The 26457-nt window shown below is 33.6% G+C and overlaps 2 protein-coding genes across 2 annotated transcripts in view; both read right to left on the reverse strand.

Annotated features, from left to right (window-relative positions):
• LOC145331699 (uncharacterized) overlaps window positions 1-8233 on the reverse strand; it is a 48742-nt gene extending 40509 nt beyond the window's left edge. The window contains exons 1-5 of the mRNA XM_080176507.1: window positions 8028-8233; window positions 7292-7326; window positions 3921-5865; window positions 3167-3387; window positions 2779-2884 (exon numbers count right to left, since the gene is read on the reverse strand). Coding sequence (XP_080032633.1) covers window positions 2779-2884; window positions 3167-3387; window positions 3921-5865; window positions 7292-7326; window positions 8028-8056 — 2336 coding nt within the window. The 5' untranslated portion in view covers window positions 8057-8233. The remainder of the gene's footprint in view (window positions 1-2778; window positions 2885-3166; window positions 3388-3920; window positions 5866-7291; window positions 7327-8027) is intronic.
• Window positions 8234-13516: 5283 nt separating this feature from the next.
• LOC145331698 (uncharacterized) overlaps window positions 13517-26457 on the reverse strand; it is a 33383-nt gene continuing 20442 nt past the window's right edge. The window contains exons 18-35 of the mRNA XM_080176506.1: window positions 26220-26373; window positions 24886-24923; window positions 24327-24397; window positions 23859-23952; window positions 23666-23725; window positions 23119-23298; window positions 22499-22610; window positions 21841-21921; window positions 21486-21620; window positions 20987-21064; window positions 20547-20682; window positions 20186-20242; window positions 19804-19993; window positions 19205-19308; window positions 18439-18531; window positions 18131-18308; window positions 16929-18008; window positions 13517-16757 (exon numbers count right to left, since the gene is read on the reverse strand). Of these exons, the coding sequence (XP_080032632.1) occupies window positions 16091-16757; window positions 16929-18008; window positions 18131-18308; window positions 18439-18531; window positions 19205-19308; window positions 19804-19993; window positions 20186-20242; window positions 20547-20682; window positions 20987-21064; window positions 21486-21620; window positions 21841-21921; window positions 22499-22610; window positions 23119-23298; window positions 23666-23725; window positions 23859-23952; window positions 24327-24397; window positions 24886-24923; window positions 26220-26373 (3508 nt within the window). The 3' untranslated portion in view covers window positions 13517-16090. The remainder of the gene's footprint in view (window positions 16758-16928; window positions 18009-18130; window positions 18309-18438; window positions 18532-19204; window positions 19309-19803; window positions 19994-20185; window positions 20243-20546; window positions 20683-20986; window positions 21065-21485; window positions 21621-21840; window positions 21922-22498; window positions 22611-23118; window positions 23299-23665; window positions 23726-23858; window positions 23953-24326; window positions 24398-24885; window positions 24924-26219; window positions 26374-26457) is intronic.

The raw sequence follows: 26457 nt of genomic DNA on the forward strand, positions 1-26457 counted from the left end.
GAAGCCAGCCCCTGCGGGCTAGGGGGGTTGCCTGCAAGCCTTAAATACATTTTACCTAACCTAACCTAGAATCTTACTTTTTTAAAGGTTTTTTAATTGAATAAACTGTGTCTATTCATGAGAACATTATTTAAGATGATCCAGCAAGTCGGGGACAGACCCAGGCAGGCTAGGTTTTACTTAAATACACAGTGTTCATTCCTAAAGCCATCATTTAAAAATTCCTTCATACAGGAGGCTGACCCAAGGAGGCTAGAAGAAAGGCCCGCAGGGGGTTAATTAAAATTTTTCAAAAGTATTTACTGCATCAAACTACAGTTTTAGTTAGGTCAAGAAGCTAAAATAAGATTTTTTAGATTCCGATGATTTGAGATAAAAAAATTGAGTTTCTTGACCTAAAAAACCTAGGTATAATTTGATGTATGACAACACATACTTTAGAAAAAATGCACTACACCCCTGTGGGCCACCCACCTAGCCCACTGGGATCGGTCCCCAACTTGCTAGATTATCTAAAATAATGTCCTCATTAATAGACACAGTTTATTCAAGGAAAAAACCAAAAGAATAAGTAAGTTTCTAGGTCAGGTTAGGTAAAATGCACATAAGCCCTGCGGAAAATCTACCTAGCCCGCGGGGGGTAGCTTTTGGTAAGTCTTATGCCAATTTTAGCTCTGAATTTGAGTTTCTTGACCTTAAAAACCTATATTTTGATATATAACAAGGTATATATTGGAAAAAAATGCATTTAACCCCTGCAGGCCACCGACCTAGCCCGCTGGGGCTAGCTTCAGATTAATCTTATGCTAATTCTAGCTCTGAATTTGAGTTACTGACCTAAAAAACTTATAATTTGATGTATCACAACATATATATTGGGAAAAATGCACTTAACCCCTGCGGGCTACCCACCTAGCCAGCTGGGGTCAGTCCCCAACTTGCTGGATCATCTTAAATAAAGTCCTCATTAATAGACAGTTTATTCAAGTAAAAAACCTGTAAAAATATAAGTAAGTTTCTAGGTTAGGTAAATGCTTTTAAGCCCTGCAGAAAACCAACCTAGCCCGGGGGGGTTAGCTTCAGGTTAGTTTGATGCTAATTTTAGCTGAGAATTTGAGTTTCTTGACCTAAAAAACCTATATTTTGATATATAACAAGATATATATTGGAAAAAATGCACTTAACCCCTGCGGGCCACCAACCTAGCCTGCTGGGGCTAGCTTCAGATTAGTCTAATGCTTATTTTAGCTCTGAATTTGAGTTCCTTGACCTAAAAAACCTATAATTTGATGTATCACAACATATATATTGGGAAAAATGCACTTAACCCCTGCGGGCCACCCACCTAGCCCCCTGGGGTCGGTCCAAGACTTGCTGAATCATCTTAAATAATGTCCATATGAATAGACACAGTGTATTTAAGTTAAAACCCTAAGAAAAAACAATTTAAGGTAAGTTTCCACATCAAAATAGACCAAAAAAAGCCTAAAAACCCCATTTCCGCAGGGTTTTTCTTACCTAACCTAACCTTAAAATAAAAAATTTTGGATTTTTTTGCCATTTAGATGTAATACCTATAGGACTAGGCTTATATACCAAGTTTGAAGGGTCTAGCTAAATATTTAGACCATTTTGCTCACGGTTTACGAATAGATGTCATTACGAACCCCCCCCCCCCCTTTGGGAAAGCTAATTCATACTGCAAAATCATTGAAGAAAAATAATTAAAGATAAGCCTTACTCTTTATTCCTGGTTTAATAAAAAAACAATCAAATTATTTTTTGCAATATTAATTTTTTTATTAGTATGTTTTTTTTTTAAAGTTGAATATGAGAATAAGTATATTACATATTTTTTTACCTTCATTTAATTTTTTATTTTAGTAAATTGTCTCTTTATTGGCGACAATGTCTGTTGAGCCATTTAATTTATTAAAAACACTTTTTCCTATTTTATGTCTTTAAAATGTATATTTTTTAGAGTTTTTCATCATTTCTCTTCTCATAAGACTAATAGCTACTGTTTTAGTTCAATTTCTTACACAAATTATCAATTTAAATAAAACAATGTTTTTAGACGTTTTTTCAGAATTATTCGACAGGAATGGCGGTTCTGCCTACTTTTCATAATTGCTTCATATTTGAACTCTTGTTACATTATTTTAGGTTGGCAGTTCTTTAATTATTTCTTGTTAAAATCATGAAAATATGAAGTTTATGATAAAAAACTTAAGATTGAAATTTCGAGATCAATTTTCATTGTAGAGAGGTCTAGTTTTCACTAAAAGGTCTACATTTGAGCCGGTAACAACTTCAAGGTAACCGCAAATTGATATGGTAAAGATTAAAAATTCATGTTTTTTTGGGCCAGTCTATTGTACAAGTACACAAAAGCGATTCCTAAAATTAAAGGAGAATCCTACCGTTTTTCGAGATAAGGTAATTGTAGTAAAGCTTTTCAATAAAAGAGATAGTTTCATGAAGTACATTTAACAAGTTTAATTGCAAGCATGCACATGTAAAATGAATACAATCAAACATATAACATTTTGTATTACAATAAATAGCAATCAATTAGGCACCACTAAAAATGCCATTTATGTAACACATATCCAAAAAATATGATTTTTTGGTCTTAATATTTTTAAAACTACCTGGTAGAAAATTGAAATTCTTTCAGATATATATCCTATTGATTTAGTTTAAACTATTTAACAAAAAAAATCTGCAATTCACTAAATTCAAGTTTAAATGCACTTTGTGCAACTACCCCTTTACCTGAGATTTTCATAGCTAAAATCAGTGAGATCCTGAGTGAGAGGATACTCTGGACTTTCCACTCTGTCCTGTTCACCATACATTCTCATTGAACGCGCATTTGGATCTAAATACAGCAGGGATGATAACGCCTATTATAAGCAGAGTACAAAAATATAATAATGAATTAATATCAAGAAAAGTTGAACTAATCGAATAACAAAGTAAATTAAATCTTTTAAAAAATTGCAGAATACATTTTTTTATAGAAGCTGAGAAAATTGCATTACAAAGCAGAATCTAAAGTTTTAGATTAGATGCCTAATAGTCTTAGGAATATTCACAAAAAAATAGATTTCTAGCGAATGGTTTTTCCTCCAAAGGGGATGAAATTGTAAAAAAAAATCACCTGTTAGTGATGATACTTTGATTGTAGCAAACTTCTTCTCATAACAATTGGCCACATAAATTTGATAATCAGTCAAATCCTCTGTGTAGAGATGTCCAATGGCTTTAGGTTCAGTTGCCACAATAGTCAGCTTCGGTTGATATTGTCCATATGAAGATGAATTGTAGCCATGATAGGAGCTAAGATAGGCAGGGTTAGGTATGTTCATCATATGGCCTTGTCTGAAAGTAACAAAAACGTGATTTGGAGTATAACAAAGCTTATTTGCCTAGAACTTAGGTTATGGAATATCAATCAGAAAAAATTCTTATAATAAAGTAAAAGGATTACTATCTGTCTGTCTGTTTGTCCCTCTGTCTGTGGGATCTCGCTAACCACTGAAGCAATATGTTTCTCCTATACAGGGTAACTTCTCATAGGTCTTGGGAAGATTTACAACTATTTTAAGAGAGAGTACCACCACCTTTCTAATAAAAATAGCCCTTAGAAAAAAAATTACCACTTCCAAACATTTTATTTTCTTTTATTTTTAAAAATAAATTTGAAAATGATGGGGATCGACTACCCCCTTTCCCAAGAGGCCTCTAAAGGGCGTAGCCACTACTATTAGATAAATCAAACTTAATAAGCACCTTGCTACTTTAGGAGTTTGGAGTTACTTAGAGAACAGGAAATTTCTGTTTAATTTGGGCTAAACACAAAATTCCTACTTAATTAAGTCTCAAAATTAAGCCTTAACATTAATAAAAATTACCTTTGGACTGAATCAGCATAGGGATCTGTAGCTGGATCATACACATAATCATCAGTCACTTCAGTAGGAGGTGCATTTCCTCCAGTATTTTCTTTGTAAGGATTATAATGATCATCTCCAGTATTTTCCATGTAAGGATTATAATCATCATCTCCAGTATTTTCCTTGTAAGGATTATAATTCTCACCTCCAGTATTTTCCTTGTAAGGATTATAATTCTCACCTCCAGTATTTTCCTTGTAAGGATTATAATTCTCACCTCCAGTATTTTCCTTGTAAGGATTATAATTATCATCTCCTGTATTTTCTCTATAAGGGTTGTAGGGTAATGGAGCATGTTCATTCTTGATTTCCTCAATCTTTTGTTTGTAGGCACTTGGGGGCATCATATTCTTTTCTCCATAGCCATGTAGTGGCTGGTCCTGATGTTCAGTATAGACTTCTGATTTCTCAGTATAGACTTCTGGTTTTTCAGTATATGATTCAACATTGTCTTGATCTCCTGCCTTTTTAATATATCTCATTATATAAGGAACATCATTTTGCTTATTCAAGTAATTTGAGTCTTCCTTTTCAAAATTGGGAATATAAGTGTTTGTATTTGGGGCATAATTTGATTCATCTTTAAAATCTTTGCTTGGTTTTTCAGTATAGACTTCTGGTTTTTCAGTATATGATTCAACCTTGTCTTGATCTGTCTTTTTAATATATCTCATTATATGAGGAACATCATTTTGCTTTTTCAAGTAATTTGAGTCTTCCTTTTCAAAATTAGGAATATAAGTATTGGTATTTGAGGCATAATTTGTTTCCTCTTTATAATCTTTGCCTGGTTTTTCAGAATAAACTTCTGGTTTCTCAGTATAGACTTCTGGTTTTTCAGTGTATAATTCAATCTTGTCTTGATTGGTCTTTTTAATATATCTCATTATATAAGGAACATCATTTTGCTTATTCAAGATTTTTGAGTCTTCCTTTTTAAAACTTGGAATATTTGTATTTGAGGCATAATTTGATTCATCTTTATAATCTTTAAGTTGATTATATTTATTGTAACTGGTATCTCCATGAATCTTCTCAAACTCTGGAACATAATTGTTAAAATTGATTTGATTAGCAGGATGAATAACTCCATCTTTAGTATCATCTTTATTGTAGTCAACTGTCTTAGCATAATGTTGAACAAAATTATTATTTAAATAATCATCCATTTCAAAGCTAGGAGCATAGGATTTGGCATTAATGCTAAGTTTATTGTTACTGGCACCAAACCCATAAGAAACATGATTAGTTTTATCTTGATATTGTTGCACTGGTTCTGTTTTGTATGTTTTTGCTTCAAAATTACCATAAGAATTATATTGCTTTTCTTTCTCAAAATTAGGAAAATTGTTGGCTTGGTAATTGTTATTTCCTAAATCATTGTATGTGTTCAGAAGATTAGATTTGAAATCAACCAATGGCCTTTCTTCTTTCTCAAATACAGAAGTGTACTTTGAGTTTCCAAGGCTATCATAACCAGTGAGCATATTTGACTTATAATCAATGACAGGTTTATCTTTATAGACATTCATGTAATTATTTTTCTCAAAACTAGGTTTAGTAGCACCATAAACATTTGTCTTATACTGGGTATTATGGTAAATATTATTTTGGCCATATTGGTTGTTCTGATAGGTATTGTCTTTGCCATACTGGTTATTATGATAATTATTTTGTCCAATCTGGTTAGGTTGATACTGATTATTTTGCTTATACTGAGGTATAGATTCTTGTTGCTTATGATGCTTATTCAAGCCAAAGTATTCATCATCATTCAGTTCAAAGCTTGGCTTGTATGGCTTATAGTTGAAGTTGTTGTTGGGTGATGCAACGGCTGGATAACTTCTATCATGTAGATTAGATGTTGGAGTGTTATGCCATAGCTGCCGAGGTCCTTGATACCCTAGAGAGAAAAATATTAAAGGATAGTTGAATATTGAAGGATAGATGAAGTGCATTTAACAAGTTTGATTGCAAGCAAAAGTTACAAAAAAAAAAACATCTAAGATATATAAGCTTGCATATATCCAAAAAAACATGATTTTCAGATCTTATTATTTTTAAAACTACCTGGTAGAAAATTTAAATTCTTTCAAATATATGCCCTATAGATGTAGTTTAAACTATTGAAGAGAAAACAAGGATGACAACATCCATAAGTAGCAAAGCTCAAAATTTATTGATACACATCTGGGAAAAAAATAATCTTTTGAGTATGTTAAAAAGACATAAATGGAATAAATCACAAAACCTTTCAAAAATGTATAATGTATTTTGAGGCATTAAGCTAAAATGAAAAATGTAAAATATAGGAATCGATCTAGAACCCCAACCAATAGCAAGTCTTTATTAAACTTGGTGAAAATATGTATAAAGTTGACTTAATTAATCCCTAAAAATCCCAGCTTTTTATCTTGAACAGGAGTCGAAAAAATCATGAAAACTTGAAATACTAAAAATCCATCTAGCACCCCAACCAATTATCATATCCGGAAAAAAACTTGATAAAAATGTGTAGAATGTTGACCTAATTAACTAAAAATTCAAGCCGTTTATCTTGAACAGGATTTTAGATAATGATGAAAACTTGAAAAACTAGGAATCGATCTAGCACCCCAATCAATATACAAATCTTAATGAAACTTAGTAAAAATATGTAGGATGCAAATTTATTTAATCCCTGAAAAGCTCAGTTGTCCGTGTTAATAAGCAGTCGAGAAAATTACGAAAACAAAAAAGCTAGGAATCGATCTAGCACCCCAATTAACAAACAGATGGACAAAACAATGTATAGATTAGATGCACATATGTCATAGAAATCTTCACTAAAAATTTCAGCTGTCTATCTTTAATATGAGCCGAGAAAATCACGTTTCCCCCCACTTTGTCTACAACAGACGGATATTTCGAATTATAGAGTAGCTTCGCTACTAAAAATATGCAGTTCACTAAATTCAAATTTAAATGCACCTTATGTATCATATATTTAACTGACTGCTTTAATATTACAAACCTCGCAAGAAACAGTTTAAAGTACATTCAGGGGCTGCTATTCAGACAATTAAGTCCATTTGAAATTGCCGAAAATTAATTGTTAAGTTTCATAGAGTTGGCATAAAACTTGTTTTTATGTAACTGAAGGGTAGTGGATAATAAGGGGGAGGGGAGAAAAGAGGAGGGGGATTGTGGGGAAATTTTCACTTAAAATTGTTTGTCAGAATTACATTCACATATCCCTGAGTAAATTAAAGGTACTTAGAGTAAAGACCTTTTAAGTATTTTTTAAGATTATTACAAAGTTATGAAGATAATAAGTATATTTATCTTACCTTCTGATGGTGGCAAACCATTTACTACCAGAAACCTAAAACCAATAAAAAGTTATTAAACAAAAAGACGACAACATATAGACGTCCAAGGGTGGGAGAAAAGGTGGATATACCCCCTCAAACTTTGAAACCCCTCACTTAAATCCCCTAAAAACCGCTTCAAACCTTTGAAAACTTCTACGCACTTCACCAGTCGATATCGCTTTTATGAGAAAATTAATTATATGAAGAGTAGACTATGAAAGAAAAACATTTTTCTAATACATCCCACTACGTCTAAAGTTAAAACGCACCTATATTTAGTTTGAAGGAAACTGGGACAACCCTGTGCAAACCATTTGGTCATTTATAAAAATAACTGAGAGGCCGAAGGCGCGGGCTAACAAAACTGGTGTAAATTTTGTGATTTTTATTTTAATATTCGTGGAAAATTGTCGAATACGATGCTATACATTATTTTTCAGCATGGCTGAGATCGAACCGGTACTAGACTAGCGGCTATTAATCGGTTTCGAAGCCATTTGGAAAAATATTTTGTAATTTCAGCATATTTCTACGAGATTTTAGGGGGCAACGTTTCGTACTATGAATGACCTTTTTATCTTAAGATTTAAGAAAAAGATTATTATTTCAAAATTAATTAAAGGTCAGATGTACATATTAAATTAAAAAATTAATGGAAAAAAAAGCATTTAATGCTATATCACAATTATTTACACTTAAAATTATAATTTACCTAAAAGCTAATACAATTAAAATCAACATCTTAACTGACGGATGGCCCTAGCTCTTGACCCGTTCACAATCACCATGCGACTAAACATTTGTTACGAACAGTACATATTAGGGGAAAGGGTATGGGGTAAAGGTATTCATACAAAAAAGCAAAATTTTGAATTTCTACAGGAATAGAACCACAGGAATATGACTGTTTGCAATGTACTAATTCTTTATACATGTACTAGCGGCCACGCTCCTAGAGGCCTCTAGTGGCACTTTAAATGTTATTTTTTTGTTCAAGTCCCTACGATACCCCTTTAAGTTGCGTTCAAGTTTCTCAAATATTAAATTTATTTCGATTTTTTTGTAATTTCTCTTGGGAAGGTGTTGGTAACCTCCCCCAAAATAGTTATAAACCTTCCCGGGACCAATGAGAAGCTACCCTGTTAAGGATAACCCTATCGGTTCAGCGGTTAGCAAGATCCTTCCATACAGACAGACAGACAAACACACATCCTGTTACGTTATTATAGGGATTATTACTTGGATGTTGCAAGAGATTTTCATGGCTAAACTAATGATACTTCCAATCCTCTCTGATTGGAACAACGAACTGGCCAATACATGAGGTCCATATTAGCAAGCTAAATTGATGACAAATTTTCCCGTCAATAAATCCACATATATTCTATATACATTCCATGTAAATAAAGTTGATTTTTTTTAAAAATGTGAATGCGGAAAAAAAATTTCATAATCATAGGAACACTTAAAACACGCACTTACTTCAGCTCGATTTCTTGAAGAATTTGATTTTCCCTATGACAGCTTTCACTGAGTGAACTCATCGGGAAAGTGTATCATGAACAATCCTGATGTAAAACCTAAGTGAATTCCCGAAGTAAATTCCCTAAGTGGACGTCATTTACATATGTAAATTCAATCCCTATGTGACATGGGGAACATGCTATTCCTTATGTGAATAAGCTGTTTTACCTAAGCTTAGCTGTCAAATACATGAGTAAAATAATCGATTTTTACGGGGCATTTGTGCATAAGAATAATAATTTCGGAAGGGTAGAATTAAGTAGATATGTTTTTCAAGGTACTTTTGTAGATTAGAATTTAAACACAAATAAAAAAGCTCCAGAAAACTAAAATAAACAATGATAAAAATTGTTCTATATATGGAAGAAAATATACAAAATAAAACTCTTTAATTAGTTCTAATCCCACCACGGTTTTAATTAATTTCTTCAAGGGGGATGTAACTGCTTTTTTATGTAGACCATTAACAAACTTTAAACATAAAAGCCTAACATTAGAATTTAGTAATGAAAAATTCTACCAAAAATGACTAAGTGCTCTCATAGTGGAAAATTTTTGGAAAAAAATAACATGGTCTTAAATGATACAATATTGTCTGATTAGGCAAGAAATGGTAAAAAAAAAATTTTGCCGTTGGCAGCGATTTTAGCAGTTGCAGTTTCTCTAAAAGATGAATATTACAGAGAAAAATACTGTCCCAGCAAAAAGATTTTTTTTCAATTATCCTTTGGTACAGACGAACATACAGATAAACATCCTGTTACTTTTGTATAAAGATTTCCTCTTTGTATTTTTCTTAAATTATCTACACTCTTTGTAAACTTAATTTATTAATAAGAGAGAAAAAAAATTTAAGGACATATTTGTATTACCTAAATAATTAAGAAAAGTTATTATATTGATTAAATTATTGTTTCTATAAAATTATATTAATACTTAGAAATAATAGTTATGTTTACTATTATCATTTAATAATTCTATTTCCGGAATTTAGAGAAGTAGACATTTAAGCTCGATTTCTTGAAGAATTTGATTTTCCCTATGACAGCTTTCACTGAGTGAACTCATAGAAAAAGTGTATCATGAACAATCCCGATGTAAAACCGAAGTGAATTCCCGAAGTAAATTCCCTAAGTGGACGTCATTTACATATGTGAATTCAATCCTTATGTTACATGGGGAACAGGCTATTCCATATGTGAATAAGCTGTTTTACCTAAGCTTAGCTGTCAAATACATGAGTAAATAATCGATTTTTACGGGGCATTTGTGCATAATAACAATAATTTCGGGAGAGTAGAATTAAGTAGATATGTTTTTCAAGGTACTTTTGTAGATAAGAATTTAAACACAAATAAAAAAGCTCCAGAAAACGAAAATAAACAATGATAAAAATTGTTCTATATGGAAGAAAATATAGAAAATAAAAGTCTTTAATTAATTCTAATCCCACCACGGTTTTAATTAATTTCTTCAAGGGGAATGTAACTGCTTTTTTTATGTAGACCATAAACAAACTATAAAAATAAAAGCCTAACATTAGAATTTATTATTAAAAATTCTACAAAAAATTACTAAGTGCTCTCGCAGTGGAAAATTTTTGGAAAAAAATAACATGGTCTTAAATGTTACAATATTGTCTGATATATGGCAAGAAATGGTGAAAAAAATTTGTTTGCCAGTGGCAGCGATTTCAGCAGCTGCAGCTTCTCTAAAAGATAAATATTACAGAGACAAACACTGTCCCTGCAAAAAAAGATTTTGTTCAATTATTCTTTGGTACAGACAAACATACAGATAAACATCCTGTTACTTTTGTATAAAGATTTACTCTTTGTATTTTTCTTAATTTATCTACACTCTTTGTAAACTTAATTTGTTAAAAAGAGAAAAAAATTTAAGGACATATTTGTATTACCTAAATAATTAAGAAAAGTTATTATATTGATTAAATTATTGTTTCTATAAAATTATATTAATACTTAAAAATAATAGTTATGTTTACTATTATCATTTTATGATTCTATTTCCGGAATTTAGAGAAGAAGACATTTAATAAGATCTTCAAAATGGGCTTTGTGTAAATCAAACTGTTAAAAAAATTGGACAACATAATAATTAAAAATGTGGCAACATTGCTTTTAAATACTTATGACAGCTTACTTCCCTTAGCTAATTACATATGTGAAAAATACGCACAGCTAACATAAGTATTATTCATGAGACACTTTCTGTAAGTGCGTCATAGGGAATCACTTTCCCTAAGTCCACATAGGTAACACATAAGGAATTTCCCCCTAGTAAACCCTATGTACCAATCTGTTTGTTCAAGAAATCGAGCTTTAATTAGGGAATCACTTTTCCTGAGTCCACATAGGGAACACATAAGGAATTTCCCCCAAGTAAACCCTATGTACCAAGCTGTTTGTTCAAGAAATCGAGCTTTCCTTGAGAGAAGGGGGAGGGGGGAAGGTTGATCCTCCACTTCACTTTTTAGATTTTAAAAAGAGAAAAAATATTAATATGGGTGGTATTTTTTTCAGGGACGATTTCTCTCGTGAGGGTGAAGTATCCCCCTTCAAAATAGTTATAAACTTTCTCTGGACCTACAAGTAACTAATTTTGGCATAATTCAATACTCAAACGACTTCAAATGCTCTTATATGACTTTTTAAAATTTTTAGCAGCAAAGCCACTCTATAATTCACAATTTCTGCCCGTCCATAACGCTATGGGAGAAATGCGATTTACTCAGCCGCTGTTTAAGCTAGATCTCTGAGTCTCTTGACAATATTCCCAGTGTTATGGAGCATCCATAGCTGCCCGACTGCTTTTAAGCCACTTAAAATCTACGAATTTTTTTTTGTTCACCCTTTATACATATATTGTAAGGCTAGGACTTATAACTACAAAACTGTAGGATCCCCGCAGGGGTTGACTCGGCTGCTATCTTAAAACAATTGTATACTTCAAATTTTAATGTCTTTTTAAAAGCGAAGCTTTTCTATAATTAGGGTCGTAACGCATAGCTTTTTTCGTTTATTTAGGCATTTTAGATTTGTTGCTTTTTACAACAGTTTTTTATGTAATATAATCATCCGATTGATCTGATTTTTGAAGTACTGATTTCTATTACAACAAGGTACAATATTATAAGCGAAGCATCTCTATAATCAAGTCCTAAAAATGTCAGTATGTCCTTAAACAGTATTCTGTATTTAAGAAGTTTTGCAACAAATTTACTTTTTTAAAAAACTTATTTATTAATGATAAATTCACTAAGTGAAAAAGTCTTTGATACTTCCCAGCTATTTATTGAAATATATTTCGGTGGACATTGCACCCTCATCAGTCTAAATGACATAAATCATATTAATTTAATTTACATATTAAAAGATAGGTAAAAATAAAGAAATTTGTAGAACTATAAAGGCAGAAAATGTTGCCAAAAAAAGAAGAAAATAATATGATCAACCTTGAGTTTAGTTGGATGTTAAAAGTAAACTGGAAGGGATTTTTTTAGCAAGAGACAATATCAGCAGGGGGGGGAGGGGGTGTTTAAAATACATTGATATACATAAATTTTAATATTTAACATTTTTATATGAAAAAAACTATTTTCTTTTTTTATTAAATTATCATTCAAAATTAAAGCTTACTTTTATAGATGAAGTATTTAGAATTAGGTTATGCTGCATAGATACTGTAGAATAAAATTAGTATTTAGAAGTCAAGCTTTTATATATTTTAGGTTATTTTGAAAAAACTTTTTTATATATGGGAGTAAGCTATCATTTACTATATCTATTATAGTACTCCAAAGATTTTTAAAGAAGTAAATGTTTATACATAATTATGATAATACAAATTTTTCTTATAAGTTTAGGTCTTGTAAAATAAATGTATATTCGGTTTTGTCACTCTATAAGAGTTAATGTTCACTGTCATACCGTTTCAGAGCTTCGCTTTTATGGATGTTGTCATCCATGTTTTAAGAGCTGCAAGCTGCTGATGATGATATACCGGCGGCTGGTAACAACATTCTTGTAAAAATGTTCAGCTGCGGATAAGTTGATGAAGAAAAATATACTATACGAACCTTAATCTTGCTCATAGAGTATCAGCGACAATAAAGGAAAAAATACTTATTTTATAAATTTTTATTACAGATTTAGTGATATATATTAATTTGACTATCTAGTTTTTTTCATATAAACATTTAAGCCAAAAAGTTGCAAAGGTATATTACATATTTTTACAAGCCTTGTAAAGTAAGTTAGTTTTCTTTCGAAAATTTTCTTTAAAAATTTTCACAAAAAAGGGATTTTAAATAGTAAATATGACTTTACATGAAATGTAAGGATACAGTTTGGGCAAATTATTTTAAAAAATTTAATTACCCAAAAGTTCCTTTTATGTGGGATTTTTTATAAAATGATTTATGTGTTTTTAATAGTTATTTCTCGCATCATATTATAAACGGCTTTCCGCGGATATAGAATGTACAATTATCTTATGATTGTACTTTTTTATATTCGTAGAAAGCTGGATATAATATGATGCTAGACATAGTTTTTTCGTATGGATGAGAACCGGTTCCTATCCACCGGATTCGAATGAATACGAGAAAAATGTATAACCTATTAATCTTATCATTTGCATTGAAGAATATTAATTAGTAATACAAATTTTTGGCATTATTTAAAGGCATTCTTATTTTTAACTTAAAGATTACAAACCTATAATTCTAATTAAAAAGTTAACATAAATAACATTAATAAAGGGGGAGGTAGTTTGTGCTAAAATTCCGTAAATGTGTGAGTTTTAAGAATTTAAAATAGAAGTTGAACTCTAAAATATGGCATTGCGGTTGCTTTAATGGGGTATAACGTGGATATGTACTTTATTATAGCAACTGCCATACAAAATTTACAGTTCTACTTCTATTTTAAATTCTTAAAACTCATACATTTACGAAATTTTAGCACAACCTACCTCCCGCTCTTAAATTTTGTTGCAGCAGTGTATTATTGTTGCCAGGGCTCAGCAGCAGTGTATCATTGTTGCCAGGGCTCAGCAGCAGTGTATTATTGTTGCTAGGGCTTAGCAGCAGTGTATTATTGTTGCCAGTGCTCAGCAGCAGTGTATCATTGTTGCCAGGGCTCAGCAGCAGTGTATTATTGTTGCCAGGGCTCAGCAGCAGTGTATTATCGTTGCCAGGGCTCAGCAGCAGCCGCACATAAGCCTTGTATTTCAACCCACTTGTCTGCGCAAAAAATAAAATATTCTGAAAACAATAATTGTATGTTTAGAAGCAGGTTGAGACATCCAGCTGAAACAGGTTTAGACATCCAGCTTACACGCGGCTGCCAAGCTCTGTTGTAACCTAGAACTTTAATCACAAGAAAAATTCTTTTAGTCAAAATTTATTAGTATTTAATTAAAAACATAATTTTCATAGATAGACTCATAGTATATAGATATTATAGAAAAAAAATTATATTAGAAATATCTAGAAATCAATAAAGTATAATAAACTCAAATAAAAAAATTAAATAAACTTAAAAATGTCAATAAACAGTGCAACACTTAATACTAAAACAAGATAAATAAAACACATAAAAAGCGCAGCAAATAAAAATCTAATTTTTTTATTAAAAGAACTTCAGTTCCATCCAACTTTTGGCTGGTATTGTAAAGATGTTTTAATTAGAAAACACTTTTAGTTAAAAGGGATGAGTAGGATGTGCTAAAAATCCGTAAAGTTTGTGAGTTTAAAGTTATAAACAGTAGTAGAACGATAAAAATTTATGTTAAATTAAAAAAAAAAATTTGTCTACAGTTCTTTTCAATAAGAAATATACATATTATCGTTCTACTAATTTTTTTAAACCTTAAAACTTACACCTTTACGGATTTTTTTTGCGCAACCTACTCCTCCCTTTGTTTGGACTAGGTACATTCTTGAAGTGACAGACCAAACATATTAATGGATATAGAATACGTGGATAATGCGAGAGATTCTCGCATACCCTGATAAAATGTTTCTTCTAGTTGGCTATTAAAATGATACCCCCATTCCACCTCCCTTATGACTTTACCGCCTACCATCCCCTGGCCATGGAGGAATGTATTCACTACTTTTAGCATCTTAAATTGATAAAAAAAATTCCCTTTTCACAATATCCACGTATTCTATATCCATTTTCTAGTTATAAAGTAGATGCGCTATTACAATAAAAATTAGAGAAACCACAAAAAATCACCGGATTTTTTTTAAATTTCTGACAAAAATGAACTAGATTTTGTGATGGGACTATCATATTAATTGTGGATTAAATAGGCAGATTTGGTTTATTTACATGGCATGCCATCCAAAGATGCAATCAAAACATTACATGGAGAGACCAAGTGGAGATAAAACTAGACCTCATTTTACTGTAAATTACACTGGTACCCAAGGTTTTGTAATATAAATTAAAATTTTAATATTTTAAGAGTGTTTTTGGTCTTTTAAATGGTGTCATTCTTAATGTATTGTTTGCATTTAGGGATGGCGCAATAATGACAATATTACATTAAAAGTAAAACAATTAAAATCGGGAATAGTCAATTTCGTGGCAACGCCCCTTAAGAGGCGATTCGTCGTTTTTTGAAAAGGGTTTTGATAGGTTATTTTAGGTTAGGTTAGATTGGGCTAGGTGATTGCTCCACAGGGTTAGGCAATTGGCCCCGCAGGGTTAGAGCCCCCACCAGGGGCTAGAAATAGGAGAAAAGCTACTGTGAAAAAAACGAAGAATCGCCCCTTATGGAGCGTTGCCACGAAAGGGACTATACCCTTAAAATCAACTAATACTAAATCTTTTTATTATATTTGTTTTATATCTTTAAATTGTGTATTAAAAATGTGAAAAACAAAAAAAATGGATAGCAAAGATTAAAATAAGAATTGTAATAAAAATGTCATAAATATAATAACTAAGGCTTATTTGCTAATATAGTCATTGACTAGCTAATATGTTTAAAGAAAAAAACATAAGTTTTTTTTTATAAAAATGTCATAGATTAATCACATTAGTTTGTAACAAATTAACAAAAATTAAAATTTTCAAAATAAGAAGTAATAAAGTAATTGAAAATTTTGGTGATTAGGTAAATAAGTTTGAATTATAATTATGTACCTATATATTACTAATATTATTTAGAGAATTGAAAATAAACCTAACTTAACTACATAAAGTTAAATATTTGCTAATTAGACATTTGCTCTGCTCGCATTTGTTCAAAATATTTCTTCTTAAAATGCCGTTTTTCTGACAAATTTTCGTCGCACGTGGACTGAGAAGCACTATCACTGGAGCTGTCATTTATATGTGCCGTTACGCCTCCTCCACTGGGCGGAGCCAGGCTGCTGTTAGAATTATCATTGCTATGTTGCGGTACCGGCACGACTGTGTTAGCACCGCCACCAGTCAGCACAGAAGCGCTTCCGAGTGAGCTGTCACTTGCACTGTGGTGTTGCTGCAAAGGCATTCCAACTGAGGTACTAGTGTTGCCGCCAGTGCTGTCATTGTGTGTCGTCATGGTAGGACCGGTTCTGCCTCCCAACAACTGATGACCACCTACACCACCCATGCTTGGGGAAGGATACATTTGTGTTGTGTGAGTGTGGGCTGGCTGAGGCCGGTTCGAAGAATGAGCTGCCGGAGGCATTCTCATCGACGAACCATATATTGAAGTATCCTGAACGGACATAGCAGACGTCCCAGAGCTATTTTGAGGGGTGGAATACATGATGTTTTGTTGCGGCTGAACTGTGGCTGTTGTACGACCTGTAACCTGGTGGGAGGGAGGTGGTGCAGAGTACATGTAAGTATTTGTGGTAGTTTGATTACCAGGATAATCAGAATATTGCAACCTAAATCATAAATAAATGAATAATAAGTTTAGGTATACAATTTTTGCATATATAGCGCAGACATTTTTTAACTTTAATTGTTGGTTTTCAATGAAATATAAATTCGGACGAATGGGTAATTTTCCTAAATAAAAAAATATTAGAAGAAAAGATGCAAAAATAATTTGATACCTGCTACATTCATATGCTTTCTTGTCAGAATCAGCTGAAGTGTAACTGTTGTACTTTGCATACTGCTGTTGACCATGTGGCCCTCCCCCAGGTTGTTGACCCTGTCTGTCATATGGGTTCATCTTGCCACTACCAGGTATATTACTCTGGTGCATTGGGATACTTTCATTGTAGACAGAACTACTTGGGCCTTTCCTAGGATCAGGCATGCTGGTAGGATACAATGAAGTTTGAGGTCCCATTGACCTGTTAAGATCAGGATCATGGCCTCTACCACCATATCCAGGAGCAGTTGGGGGACCCTTTACACGATCAGGCATTCCTCCATACAAAGTTGGATCTCCCTTGCTACCGTGAGACATTCCTGTACTGCCATACATGCTTTTGCTAGTGTCCATTCCTCCAGTTCCTCCCCCATATCCGGCATTACCTCTGCTCATTTGATGTGAGCTTGGGCCAGCATACTGAGAAGCCGGATGTCTACCCAGAATAACATCCCCAGCACTTGAATATGGCATACCCTTGCTCTGATCTGGATACCCTTGGTAACTGTTCATTGAATGAGATGAAGATGTTGGATATTGATGTTGTTGTGGTTGCATATTCTTCCCATGTTGTGGTCCATAGGCTGACATTGAAATTGAGGATCTGTTACCAGAACTTGGATCAATAGATGAGGGGCCATAACTTAAAGATCCTTTGGGAATGTGATGATCTGAAGGCAATGGTCCAGGCCCATACGGGTTGCCCTTGCTATATTGTAAGTCCACAGCATGATCTGGTAGTGGTCCACTACCTGGTGGCCCACTGGTGTACATCATTCCCTTCATTGCAGGATCCATGTGGCTGCTACCTCCAGGATAAGCTTGTCCCCCGCTGCTCCCGCCTTTGCCAGGCATCTGACCAGTAGTTGGAAATGGAGGTCCAATTCTTGCATAGTCAGCAGGTGGTGGGCCACCTGGATATTGTTGACCTTTACCGCCAGCAGCAGCTGCTGCAGCTAATTGTTGATCGGCAAGGAGCATCAGACTTTGAGCCTCTTGCATAGTCATCTCTTTACCAGAAATCACCATCTCATTACTAAAATAGTATTGTTGTATTAAAGGCAACATTAAATTATAAATTCATAAACTCAAGAAACCCATAAGAGGAGTAGGATTTTTTTCTTTTAGAAGCAACCCTAATATAAGAGAAATAGTTACCTTGAATGTGACCGTCTATCTACCTCTCCAGCAAGAGCAACAAGCCTATCAAACTCTGAGCTGATGACATCCTGCCACCTGTTACCCTTGTCAGGACCAACACCACCACTTCCCGCCTTGACTACATCATAAGGAGGACCAGGGTAGCCCTGGGGTGGTATATTCGCATTTGAAACACCTATTATAAAAATTCATTAGTTAGAGATCATGACAAAATTAACAAATCATTATGTAAAAACAGTTTTTTTGCTAGAGAAAAACAGGATATCTAATTAAAGTTTCGTTTTTTAAAACTTCTATGGTGATACCTGGGATACCAGAACCAGGACCAGGACCAACATTAGGGCCAGTTGGTAAAGGCAAGCCAGGTCCACCTCTGGACTGGGGAGGAGGTCCATAACCTGCATGAAACAAGGTAGCTTTCATAAAAAAACCTGACGAAAAATCCTTACTTGTATAGAAATCATTTTTTAATTCTTTGAGCAAATGAAATAAAATATCTAATTAAAAAAGGCCTAGATAAGCTAAATCTAACATAGAGAGACATTCATTCTTCTTTCATCCTACTAGGTATGCAGAGAGTTTTTATTTCAGCTTAAAACAATGTTTTTTTTCTGAAAAAAATATTAAAATCGAAAAATATGGCAAAGGAGGGGAGTACTTTTTACAAAGTGTTACACACAAACAACGCCAATCTACATATTCTTATTTTTAGACAACAAGAAGAGAAGATTCCCTCCAACAATCAAGATCACATATGGCTGATGTAAATAATGATGAAGAAGAGTTAACTGCCAAGATATATAATAAAGGAGACTTAAATGAAGATCATGACTAAATTGTCAGTAGATCTATTTAATGTTATTACAAATGTTTCTTCGATGATGTATGACTGATCTCTAATGGGCTGATGTATTTCAGAGTGGATCCAGCCTATAATACCACTAAGGTGAGCCAGACTTCTTTATGCAAACAAACTTTTAAGATGCCCTTGGGGCCATACAAATGACAAGAAACAATTCAATTCGTGGAAAAGTTAAGAACTATATGCTTTTATGAAAATAAAGTGATTACTTGACAAATGATTGTCTGGTTGATGTTGTGATGAGAAAGAACTGGAAGTTTGCAGGTTGTCACCATACTTCGAGGAGGCTGCTGGAATTAATTCTGTCCCATACCTAATATTTCAACAATTATAAAACTATATCAAATTCAACCTAATACCTATTTACAACAGATCTATAGTATAGATGCATATAAAGATAACTACCTTCCTTCGTTTTTCAATGACCTTTTCCGTCCTCTACCAAATAGTTTTCTGCTAATTGGCTGTAATACACACCACATCGTTGGTTGATATTCAACGACCCAATCAAAAGTTGGCACAAGGACAGTGCGATGGGGAGATACAGTTATAAAACCCTTTCTCCCTCTAGTCTTTTACTCAAATATATTTACTACTGAAAGACAGCAAAATGTTTAATGATACCCTTATAAACTATTATATGACCAAAATAAATTTGCTTCAAGGCACATATTCCATCATATTCAGACCTGTTCTTAAAATATATGTCTTCTGAACTGTTGCAAATGGTAGCAAATACAAAAAATATAGGCCCAATCTCTTTCAAGTTTATTTGGGCAATAAAAATGAATAAAAAAAGATAGCTTACCTATTGTTAGGAATAGGTTGTGACATATTGAGAGGAGCGCCTGAACCACCTAGGGGCCCTGATCCAAGCCCGCCTGGACCTCCTGGAGGACCTGATCCAAGTCCTCCTGGAGGCCCTGATCCTAGTCCTCCTGGAGGTCCTGATCCTAGTTCTCCTTGAGGTCCAATTAGATCTAGCTGCTGAGGACCACCTGAATGCATGGAATAAAAGTATTAAACAAAATTGACAATTTTCATTTGAAAATAAATGTAGAAGGTAAAAAAATTTAATTGAGTTGCCAATTCTTGCTAAGATAGGGGGGAGGGGAGGGTGGTGGTGGTTACAGCATAGCATAATTTCTAGCCATTTTTCTTATTTAAAATAATCTAGGTATCATTCTTGCCTGAATTGTGATGTGAATGTGGTGGGTATCCAGAATGGCTCATTCCAACTGGAGCTCCTGTTATTAAAAAAGAATTCTTTAAGTATTGTCAAAGAGAAGTTTTTTTTTGCCAAAAGAACATGAGTAAATAGTAAAGGATTATTTCCGACTTTGTTTGACCGCAGGGGTCATCTCATAGGTCCTATCCAACAAAACAGAGATTGATTCTTTACTTTTTTTGTGTGTGTGTGGAAAATTGTCTGTAAGTAATACAAAAGCATGTACCTACATTTTTGTATGGCTCAGAACCGGTTTTAGTCAAGCAAAAAATTAATCAGATCCGGAGGCATACTGGAAAATAGTTTAGTAAATAATTCTAGACCTTGTGACAAAGAATGTGAAAGAGGTGGGGCAGCGCTGCTGGAAGTGGTAAGATTTGCTGGACCAGATAATCCTGGTGTGGCCGCTTGGAGGTCCTGCGGTAGTCCTGACACCTTGCTGCTGGCATGGGCTGCGACCTGTTTGTAAAAAAATGGGGTCACTTTTTTCGCGTAAAGTTGAGCGTAACCTTTTAGTCAAATGCTTTTATTAAGTCAAACTGTTCTTAATAAGAGCATTTGACAAAAAAGGTTAAACCCAAATAAGCGAAAAAAATGACCCCCTTATTAATATAAAATGTCATTAGGTTTGTTATTTGGTTGACTTTTCTTTTTAGAATTTTCAAAATTTGGTCCTAAATGAATGGTCCTTCAAGATACCCCTAAAGGCCCTGTAGGGGCGTAGTCGCTTAACATAATATTTTGTATAAACATAATATCATACCTGGGGTGGTAAATTGACAGGTGCAATAGTCAGCTCCGGTTCCAAGACAAAGTCTGGTGTGTGCAGAGACCTCTTGGATCCTGATTTTAAATCATGGTTCATTCTTTATCAATGGATACATGAGAAGGACAATGTTTTAGAATTCACTCGAAAATGGGTGAAATTGTGAATATTGAAGGAATATTAAGGTGGGACATCCTAAAAAAGAGTAAAGGGAAGATTAGAACTGTTCCATAGGCAACTCCAAACTATTTGGTACTATGTCAGATCCTTCCCCCCCCCCCAAAAAAAAAAAAGTACCCAAAGTTTATATACTCGTTTTCTCATTTGATGGCTTAATAACTTTGGGTACTTTTAATGAATTTGGATTGGTTGGTTCCTTAGGTTGAGTGTACAACCACTAATTGTAATCTAATTTTGTGCATTATCATTAGACTGGTGATGATCCATTTATCGACAATTGCCTTATCACTTTAGATCTCTGATAAACGTATAATATTCCTGTAGATGGTGGTCTAGGGGCAGATTCAGGGCGCAGCCATGGGGAAGACGAGTCCTGGGGGGGAGGTTTTGTCAGGTGGGAAGAATTGTCCAGTTTACTTCCGCCCTCAGCTGTTGACGATAAAGGATTATTCTGGAAGTTTTATACTTTTTTTTGCATTTGTTTTGAGAGTTTTAAATTATTGCTTTGTTTTTTTATGTGTGTTGTCTATCTTGAAATCGTATGGGACAATGCTTAAGGATTATGCTTTATCAATGATTTTTTATGATCAACAAGGAACTTTTAGGGCAACTGCGACATTATGATCATTTTAAGATTTCAATCAGCTCTCACATTTATGCTAAAAGGTTGCCTGGTTTGAAATGGAAGGATTATTGTGAGTGCTGAGACTCGAACCTTCTGACAAATACTGGCCTCCGGGATTTATAAGACCCTGAAATAAGTTATTTGATAAATCTTAGTTTAAAAAAACATTTATATTTTAAAATCATAAATTAATCGATATGAATAATAATATGCGATATATTCGGCTGTTATGTGAGATAGACTTTCTGAATCTTTTTGTGATAATTCATCTGACTAGCATCTATACTATATTGTATTGGTCTGTCCGTCCGTCCATAATGATTAAAGAGAAATTATATCTATATTCTTGCAAACGAAAGAAGATTTGAGCATGAGAAAAATGCGCTAAAACCATTTTTAGATGACACCTAAGTTTTGAAATTTTGATTTTCAGTACTTTTTAAATAAAAACTTAAATATTTTTGTTGTTGTTCTATTAATGGTCTTAAAAAACGAAGAAAATAAGTCATTAATCATTAAATTCTGATAACTATGGGTGGGGTAAAATTAATTTTAAAAAAGTTCTCATTAAAAACACACTGTATAAGACCTATTTTTTAGAATTTTTAATTTTTAGATAAATCTTAATGTGTTTTTTTTCTATAATAAAAAATCTTAAACACATTCAACATACAAAAAAACAGAAATGATTTGTTATCTGTTACCTGATGAGGCGTATCAAGCGGCTGTGGTGGATATCCAGCAGGATGTCCTGGCAGGCTGGAGCCCTCCATGTATCCACCAGCACCTTTAGTAGTCATCCAAGTATCCTTCACTCTAAAAAGAAAGGGGGTAGTTTTGTTTTCACGTATTTTGCGTAAAGTTGTGTGTTACCGTCTAGTCAAATGCGCTTATTAAGTCAAACTGTTCTTAATTATGACCAAATGTACATAAATGAAATGGTTCGACTTAATAAGCGCATTTGATAAAATAGTTAAACACAACATTACGAAAAATACGCAGAAAAAATTACCCCCTATCTTAAATACTAAACAAAATTAGTTAATTTTAAAATCTTGTTCTATTTTGCCTTAATATTGGTTCTTTCCCTAAGTGCCTAGCAAGCATAATAACCCCCCCCCCCCCTCCTCATATTTTTTATTAAAAATCGAATGGTTAAGGGATACACCCTGCATGAGGTCCGAACACTGCGGGGTTAATTACTGCGGTGGTCTTTCCCTGTACCATATATAGCCTAAAATATGGGAGATGGGGTGTTCTATGTTAAACTAAGCCCAATTATACTCTATATCATAACAAATAACATTAGTTTTAACAATATTACCTCGACTGATTTTTTAGCTTGGGAGAGGGTGTAGATCTTTTGCTACCAACAGAGTGTAGGGGAGGGGTGTTCCTAGCTAGCCCACCGCGGGAAAGTCCCCCTCCAACAACAGGAGGTGGGGGTAGGCCAGTTGTAGAGGAGCTACGATGTGCCGGTGGCGGCTGTTTTGTGGCATCAACCCTGTAAATATATTGTTTTAATTACAACCATACTAAAGATATTTATAAAGAATATTTGTTTCTTTTTTAAAACTAGAGGCTGAACCTCTAGTATATTTATTTGAAGAGTTATGGAAGGAAATAATAGCATCCTAAAAACAATCTAAAACTTGTATCTAATGATAAATAAGTCTTAAACCATCCTGATATGTATGCGAAGCTTCCCTAAAATATAAAACAGTTCAATAGTTATCAAAATCTTAGGCTGAAGCGAAAAAACTTTTTTCTCAAGGACGTCTAAAGAGGGGGGGGAGGACACTTTGAAAACAGTCATTTACTCCCCACCCCCCTCAAATAAAAAGCTTGGACGTCCTTGCATAATAGGATACCTGGCTTTCGCGTTTCTAATAGAATCTTCAATAATCACAGACATTCTAGCCATAGGATCCCTAAATAAGTGATGTTTATTTTTAATCTCTTATTGCAATCTTTGCTTTTGTTTAAAATATTGGTGCTTCTACCCAAAGATCCTGTTGAGCATTCACTTTCATGGAAACCGCCCAAATATTCTTTGATTTTTACCTGACATCCCCGTCCTGTTCTTTGGCACTGGCTCCAGCCTTCCAAGCGGCTCCAGCAGGATCCAAGTCACCACAAGGTTCCTTGCCCGTTGGACCTGTAAAATGGTGGTTGTTGTTAATAAGATTAATTGTCATAAAAAACATCAGGGATCTTAATGGATAAGACAATGGCCGATAAATTGATGTACATTGTACATCTCCAATGATGATGCACAAAATTACCTCTTCTTTAGATTACAATTAGTGGCCGTTTGGACATTCAACTTTATGAACAAACCAAACAAAATTCAAAAAAAGTCAACAAAGTTTTAAAGTGAACGAATAAGAAAACTTTACTATAAAACATTGGTAACTAGTGTAATAAACAGCCCATTGTCCCCTACCTCCCTGAAAAAACAAAACCCACAAAACAGTAAGATACTAAAAATCAAACAAAACAATTGATGGAATTGTCTGATTATATTTGTACCTGGAATACCAGGACCACCGTGTCTCCAAAGACTTGAATGTACATCACTGGTCAATTCCTTCAGATCAATACTAAAAAAAATACTTTATAAAATAACTAATCCTAGGGGAAACTAAGTTCAAATTAATTTTTGGTGGGATGGAGGTGCCCTGCCCCATTTATAAATCTCTCTTCGACCAATTAGAAGCTTCACAATAAAGTAGAACCATTTTGGTCCACTAAACAAACATACGAAACATATAAATCCGAATACTTAAAATGAGTTATAAATAATGAATAATCATTTATCGCATCGTATTATAGACAGCTTAAAATGAAAAAAATAAATATTAAAACCAGTTTTGAATTGTTAGCTCCTAGGAGCCGAAGACCAAGGCTAACAAAACTGGTATTAATATTATGATTTATATTCTAATATTTGTAGAAAACTGGCTATAACTCGATACAATATATGATTTTCAAGTATGACTTTAAACTGGTTTTAATCTAGCCGGTAATAAACGGTTTAAAGGCCAAACTGGAAAATGTGGTATCATTAACAACTAAAATATATTATTACCTTCTATTAATATCTTTTATGATTTGCGTGGAAAACTCCCTGGAAAATTTTCATTTTCAAAATCGTATTTTGTAAAAGCTTTAGAAGGTTAAGATTATTACATTTATTATATGCATATTTTTCGAATTGTATGATTATTATAAAACAAAGCTAATCTATAAATATAAATAGGTAAATTCCACGTCACTTTTTCATGTCCCTAAAGGACTCCAGGGGCACTTGATAGAAGAGGGGGGGGGAGGGGATAAGTCGAACCTAATTTTCAATATTACCTCTTAAAAGAAAAAATTTTTTTTTTGGAGATGCTATTTTTCCTGGGGTGATCCAGGTTTATAGGAAGCTTTATAGTAAAGGTGAAATATATATCAAAGGTTTTAATAGATTTTCTCGTATTCATTCGAAACCGATTAATATCCGGTGGATTAGAACCGGTTCTCATTCATACGAAAAAACTATGTCTAGCATCGTATTATAAAAAGTTTTCTACGAATATGTGTACAATCATAAGATTAAAACCATTTTTTTGCCCGTGCCTTCGGTTCTAACTGGTTTTAATCTTATAGTTGCACATTTTATAACCGTGGAAAGCTGTTTATAATACGACGCAAGAAATAACTAGGTATAAAGATTTTTATTTCGACTACTCTATAATTGTAGCCTATAAGTTAAAATTCCCACCAAAAATGGGGTTATTCATTGTTTGTAGTTAAAAACGTTGAAATATTTACATAAATTTAAAAAAAAATAATGAGAATTAATAAGAATAATAAAGGAAAAATTATGCTAATTAGAACCTCATAAGGATTTATATACCTAATTAAATTCTTAAATTGGATTTGTTTGATTGTTTGATTAGCCATAGTTTCTTATGGTTTTGACCTAAGACTCTTGGAGTATAAGAGACACTTTTGTATAGCCGTAAGGACCAGCTTAATCTCCACGTTCAAGTATGATTTGACACGCTGTCTCATGAGAGCTCCTCGTTATTACCTCACCCTCGCCGATTTTGAGTATGGCAGGTGTCCCAGATTAAGTCACCTTAATAAATGACGCTCTCCTCAGAAGAGCCTGGGATTAAGGGAAGTGTTGGTATTATACACTTGATTATTAGGCATCCAAACTACCTAAATATCTCCCTTCTAACGCAACGAAGGTTGCGTGAATCCACATTGGAGAATTTGAGACAACATGTTGTGATTTCAACACGAGTGGGTTTGAACTCGAATTCTCATCACCGTAACTCAGTGCGTTACCACAGAGCTACGGTGCCCCCTAAATTGGATGCTTATTAGCGGACAACTGGCATCTGGTATCAAATATTTAAATGAAAATTTCCTAGGGTCCGGTGAGATGAGTGGCGCCTCGACAACTGATCTACAGCTGTTTGAGCTGCCCGGCCGTGGGTCAGCTGCTCCTGAGCTGCTTGGTCGCTGCTCTGCGCCTGACCTGCAGCTAGCTGAACTACCTGGCCGTGTATCTACAGCTGACCTGATATTAAGTAACTTTAAAATTATCATTTTGCTCTCATTCACAAACAAAATTATAAATTCTTACATAAAGACTTTCTAAAAT

Source organism: Acartia tonsa, chromosome 11 (assembly GCF_053477335.1).
Source record: "Acartia tonsa isolate MP-2025a chromosome 11, ASM5347733v1, whole genome shotgun sequence".
In the NCBI taxonomy this organism is placed as follows: Eukaryota; Metazoa; Arthropoda; class Copepoda; order Calanoida; family Acartiidae; genus Acartia; species Acartia tonsa.